Here is a 6,881-nt window from a genome sequence, read left to right on the forward strand (position 1 = left end):
ATTAGGGTTGGTGAACTTTTCACCCCTCCTTTTTCAGTGAACCTTGATAATTGAAAAAGGAGATTGACAAACATTTCCTAGCATTAAAATACAGTCAAATCCCAAGCTAACATCATTGCTTTTCTTCTCAGTTCAAAAAACCTTCCATACAAGCATATCAAAATAAATTACCATGAATACTAATAGCCATTTGCTTTTGTTAATTTTTTCTCTACTAATTCTACTGAGAGCTTCTTAAATGCTGAAAGCTCAATGATTAGCTTTAAGTTCTTCATTCACCTAAAAAAGATCAACCAAAAAATGGACAAATTTTAAGAACTGTAAGTACCCCAAATTAACCTGAATGACTTGAAGGAAAACAATTGTACGCTACTTAAAAAATTGGGATTCCTCAACTTTTCATAACCCTTCATCTTTCAATGAATCTTGACAATTGAAAAGAGAGCTTGACAAACATCAAATACAGCCAATCCCAAGCCAACACTCCCATACTCATCTCTATCAACTTTTTCCTTAAACTGCTTTATCAAACTTGAAACAATTGTGAGGAAGTTCGTGCACCTTTAATTAGTGAGTCATAATCCACTATCTTGGATTTGGCAGCTGATTTGGATTTGAGCTGGTCCGAACATCTCACAACCACTAGTGGTGGGCACAAGAGGAAGTTTTTATAATGTTGGTCATTGAAATTTTCCGTGGTACAAAAGCCTTTCCGCACAACTCGCCGTACTTGTCCAATGAGTACTAGTCCGGACGGATCCACCGTAGTCGAAATCTCACCTTTCCTCACCACAAATCTCCACTTGGATTGGCATATCCAAAACCCTAACGAGGAATATGGCCCACATTCAAAGACAAGTCATGGCCCACACATCACCTTTACTGACAACTTTGCCTGGTGCGCCATTGAAAACTTGCCCAACACTCATCTGGTTTAAACCCTAGGCATTATATTTTAAGGAGAGAACATACATGAGTTGAGGAAGGTGTGAATAAATTCATGGCACACAACGCCACAGAGAGTCGTGACAGCAGCGAATCATGGCGTTCGCCACTTCCATACATGCTTGGAGGAGGATGCGTTGTGGTGGTTTTGATAGTAGCAGCAATCATAGTGATGGCCTATTCCAACAGAAAAAAAATTGTTCATTTCCAAGCAAGTAATGAGATTGGGGCTGGTCTTACTAGCTCTGAACAGGGGGGAAACATTGGCAATACCGAAACTTCATGGAGTGATGAGAAAATGGAGAATAGCGTGGTAGTCATACTGGCAGGAGATGAGAAGCCAAGGTTTGTAGCCACGCCACATATGTTGTCTAGTTTTTGTGAAGACGAACTTTCTCATGGAGTCGACAAAAAACATATGTTAAAGAATAAATTAAGTTTGGAAAAATAAGTCAATTTTGAGTAGTTAACACTTTTAGCCTAGGAATCAAGCCTTAGTGTGTGATGATTAAGCAATCCAATAGATCTGTATGAAGCAGTTGTCTACTCCTAAAAATCATGTTTGTACAATTGTTATTGAATCAAGATCATGTTTGTACTATTGTTATTTAGGATTCAAGTCTTTAAATTCTGAATCAAACTTGTTGATCTATATTTCATAAATTGTAGTTTGTCTTTAAACGCTACTGTTTTTGAAAGGGAGATTGCATGCTCAAATTGTTAAGATATGTATACCAGATCAACCCCCAAGAATAGATCTAGTGATGGAGAACTGATGATCAAAGAAGTAATTCCAAATGACAAGATATGTATCTTCTCATTGATCACCCACCAAAAATTAATCTAATGATAAAGAAGTTGTATTCTTAGAAAAAAGTGGCATAGACTTAAAGCACCTTCCCTTCTAATTAGATTGAATAATACACTTACCATTCTCACATCTAGCTGTGATGGGATGAAACATAATCCCCTTAACAGTATTATAATTCTACGTATTCTAAATAATGTTCTCTACTTATCAGAGTCTGGTATTTTATGGAGTTTGTAATTTTGCAGGAGGCCAACAAAGCCTAAGCATAGATTGCTTTTCTCAACTGCATCGTTGAGCCGTATGGCTTTACAATATTGTTAAGCTTTGTTGAGTGTAAATCACTGTAAATCTATTTTTAATACTTTTCTCTTGATAAATGCTAGCATTTTCTTGTAGTCAGATAATATATCTTTTTAAATCAAAAATCTTCTAAATCTTGTGAAGGACCCACAACATTTTCTCAAGATATTATATTAAGCATTTGCCAATTGCTTTTCCAATTTAAAATGAATATTTTCACATATGACATATCTGTTTTGTCATTGAATACAAGTCTTTATTAAGCTGATAAGCTTATTGGAAATGCTATCTTGAAGGAAATGTTTTATAGATTTTTGGATTTGATTGAATTTTCCATGAGCTATTTTAAAAATGAAGTTTTTGATTTCTTATAGATCACATAATTCATAAATCTACATCTATTTTTCATTTTATAAATTTGTTTATTCAATTACTATTAATTACTTTAATTTGACATTCATCTAACAAAGCACCATGAAATATTAATAGAGATACATTGTTTCTTAAAAGATGGGAAATAATAACAATAGACAATAGATAGAGTAGTGAACTAATATGAATATAAACATTTTCACATATGACATGTCTATTTGACATTAAATACAAGCCTTTATTAAGTGGATAAGCTTATTGGAAATGCTTTTGAGGGAAATATTTTAAGACCTAGTTTTTGGATTTGATTGATTTTCCCATGAGCCATTTTAAAAATGAATTTTTTCATTTCTTATAGATCACATATTTCATAGACTCACATCTATTTTTCATTTTATAAATTTGTTTATTAAATTACTATTAATTACTTTAATTTGACACTCATCTAACAAAGGACCATAAAATATTAAAAGAAATATATTATTTCTAAAAATATGGGAAATAATAACAATAGACAATAGATAGAGAAGTGAACTAATATCAATACGAACATTTTCACATGACATATCTGCTTTCCATTAAATACAAGCCTTTATTAAGTGGATAAGCTTATTGGAAATGCTCTCAAGGGAAATGTTTTAAGACTTCCTAGGCTTTTGGATTTGATTGATTTTCTCATGAGCCATTTTAAAAATGAAGTTTTATTCTTCTAGTCTTTGTTTTAATATTTCGAGTATGTGCAAGATCACGGTGTGCCAAAAAGTGGTGATCTAAAAAATATGTAATTCTAAAATGCCTCAAAGCATTTCAAAATCTACTCTAATTTTTTTCTTACTCATCCTAATACCAAACCAAAATATTAATACATTTATAAGGCTTAGTATTTATTTGGATGCTAACTCCACATGGTCAACTTTTAAAATGTCTTGCCAACATATTTTTGGTCTATTCTTTTGTATTTTTTTACTACAAACATGTGTCCGATGACTTTTGTTTTCACCCAAATTTGATGAAATGAAAAGGGTTTCTTAAGAATGTTCTTATCTTTCTATAACTGTAATATATGTCAAATTACAAGTTCAGTAAATAATTATTATTCATTTTCTAATGGAGTTATGCATAAAGTGTTGATTGACACACTAATTGAAAAATAAATATAACTTTCAAATGATATAACATTTTTTAAATCCAAAAGATGTGTCACACTATATTCTTCTTCTACTATAAGGAAAATAAAAGAAAAATTAAATTTTGTAAATTTTTGAATTAGTTAAGGTGGTCAAACACAAGAGTTTTTTAATTATGAAAATACTATAGGAGAAAATTCATAATTAATTATTTATTTGAAATAAAAATACCCAAAAATATGTGCCACATTCAGGGTTGAGTCTACTTCTTATACCTAAAATCTTATTAAAAAATATTATCATTTGACTTTAATTGAGGTGGTCAAACATGTGCCTACTTATTTTTGTCCTAAAATTTTTCTACTACTGCATTAAAATTTAAAATTTTGACCAATCAATTTTTTTTTTCTTTAGATAAGGGCTATTAGTTCAAAAACTAAGTTCAATTTCCTATAGATTATTTTCTAATGACTTCTTAACTGAAAGTTCTTAACAAGTTTAAAAGTGCACAATAAGTTGACATGATCCTAATTTGTTGATTTTTTATTGCCACTTAAGGGCATAGTTTTTTTGACCATGATCCCACAAATACCCTTTTGACAACTTTATATTTTGATTTCTTATAGATCACATAGTTCATATATTCACATCTATTTTTCATTTTATATATTTGTTCATTCAAATTTTATTGATATTTTGAACATGTAAACATCATTGTAAATTACTATTAGTTACTTTAATTTGACATTCATCTAACAAAGGAACCATAAAATATTAATGCCAATACATTATTTCTTAAAATATGGAAAATCATAACAATAGAGAATAGATAAAATAGTGAACTAAACTGAATATAAATATTTGCTTTCTTTTTTCTTTATTTTTGAATTTGATATATTTTTTAATGTGTATTCTAAGAAATGATGTATAAATCTTAGTTTTAATAGTACTATTACTTATGACAATTAAATTTCTCTTATTTTTTGAGGCCAATTGAATAATATCTTAAAATACTATATTTTCTATATGAACATAAATAATTATAATTTCAACATTTGAGTTTCCAAATTTATTTGTTAAATTTACACCATGCACAAGAAAATTAGTTTCTATGGTATCACACCCTTTAAATACAAATAAATATCAAATTATATAATTAATGTATTATTAAAAATTAATTATACATATTCACATAAAATATGCTCAAATTTTTAAAATTGAAATTATTCTCTTTGCCTTCTTATGTTAAAAGAGCTCCATTTATGTATAGATTGTCATTATCAATAGTTTAACTTTTTTTGTGAGAAAACTTAAGAGATCTGTGGAGGTTTGTGGAAATATTTTAAAGGAATCATAGAAAAAAAATTGGATGCTTTTGTTCCCCCATGTTTTATGGTCCCTTTGGAAGGAAAGGAACAACAAGGTTTTCAGGTAATGTATAAGGAAAAGATAGATTCTAATGCAGGTGAAAACAACCACCAAGGGGATAAACATGATGATGAGACCAAGGAAAAGAGGAAAAATGTAAGATGACACCATCCTCTTCTTGGTTGGATCAAAATGAATTTTGATGGAATTGCTAAGGACAATCCCAACCCTGCTAGATGTAGTACAATAATAAGGGATGAAGAATGTAATTTGATTAAAGCCATGGCTATTCCACTAAGAAGCCAATCCAACCACGTGGCAAAATTGATGGGTTTTTTTTAATGGGGTTCAGTTCGCTAGAAATTTAAAACCCAAGGGCCCTTTTGGTTGTTGACATAGGAATTGAGAATATGAATGCAAATTGAGAATAGGAATGGCTATTCCAATAATAGCTATGTTTTGGAATTGACATAAGCTTATTTTAGGGGAAAAAAGAGAATATGTATTCTTGTTCCCTATTCCAATTGGCACACCAAACATAAAATAGAAAAAATATTCATAATTTCCTATCCCTATTCCTATTCTAGAAATTGAACATGATTCTCTTAATATTCTTAATTGTATATCTAAAGTAATTTCTCCTTCATAGACTATAGAAAATATAACTAAGGAAGTTAAGTCCCTTCTTAGTAATTTTGAGAATGCCTGCATATTCCATCTGTATAGATAGGTGAACAAAGTTGCCAACTCACTTGCTAACATGGTGGTAACTAAGGGAACCTCCAGCTTTTGGAGCCATGAGGATTTTTTATGTAATCTTGTATAGGACTACATATTTTTTGGAATTGAAGTCTAATTATTTTGAAATAATCTTGACCTGGAATAACATAATTAATACACACACTTTACAAGTCTTTTCATTGAATTCTTATCTCATTGTAGCTTCATCTTTTTTCTTTTTCTCTATGAGTATATCTAAGTGTTTGGCTCTTCAAATTGTGAGAATGGGTGGTTAAGTGAGGAAGATAGAACCCAATAACATTGAAAAGTGGAGAAAAGAAAAAAAGGTGTAGGATAAGCTAGTTGATATAGCAGTGGTGGTCCATGTCACTAGGATTAGTGCTCAAGGTAATTGTTTCTTATGGGACCTTAACTATTCAAAAATTATAATTACTAAATTTCCTCAAGAAATTGATGGGCAAATTATCAAAGGGGAAGGGAGTATTTTTGTGATGTCCTCTATTAAGATACTATGGTGTCGGGTGCTCACATTGATAATGTAGTATATAAATTTAGATGGGAGGTATGATAGGGCTCATACTTACTATTTTCTCTTACTCAACCATTTTTGTTATAAGACAAAATTGTGTTTCCTTTTTTATTTCCTTTATTTAGTGTCTCTAAGAATTAATTTCCTAAGGTCTAATCTTAATAAACTCATAATATATGAGGGTTTGATGAGAATATTGATTCACTCCTACGTGAAAATGTTTGTCCCAGATATTATCCAAAAGAAAATAGGTGACAAAAGTATTAAGAATTTGGAGTTAGGGGAAAAAAGAGGCAAAGGGAAAAAGAATTTTGGGGGATATTGGGATTAACATTTCTAGTATCAATAAAAAGAAGAAATCTATGGTAAAAGTAGAACTTTTATCACACAATGATGAGGATAGTGATAATGAAGGGGAGGAAGAGGAGAAGATGGAGAAAGGGAAAGTATAGATGGACATGGATCTTTCCAAGGATGACGAAGAAAATTAAAAATCAGTTGAAAGGCTGATTAGAGGATTTTTGCAAGCTTTTGGGAAAAATTCTTTTTATCCCTTGGCTAAAAAATGAAAAAGAATCTCAAATCAATGTTGGTGATATAAGTAGCCCAGTTTCCCTTGTAAACAAGAAAAAAGAGTTTAATTGTTAGAAAAAAATAAGAGTGATGATGAACTGAGGGAAGCCATAAG

General features: G+C 30.6%; 1 protein-coding gene across 1 annotated transcript; it reads left to right on the plus strand.

Moving 5' to 3' along the window:
- Positions 1-935: 935 nt before the first annotated feature.
- On the plus strand, positions 936-1,552 carry LOC149537651 (uncharacterized). The gene has a single exon (XM_089801423.1). The coding sequence runs from the start codon at positions 1,001-1,003 to the stop codon at positions 1,394-1,396; it is 396 nt and encodes a 131-aa protein (XP_089657549.1). The 5' UTR covers positions 936-1,000; the 3' UTR covers positions 1,397-1,552.
- Positions 1,553-6,881: the final 5,329 nt, after the last annotated feature.

The sequence above is a fragment of the Cupressus sempervirens genome, chromosome 9 (genome assembly GCF_028749045.1).
Source record: "Cupressus sempervirens isolate cs-2001-9-10 chromosome 9, ASM2874904v1, whole genome shotgun sequence".
Classification (NCBI taxonomy): domain Eukaryota; kingdom Viridiplantae; phylum Streptophyta; class Pinopsida; order Cupressales; family Cupressaceae; genus Cupressus; species Cupressus sempervirens.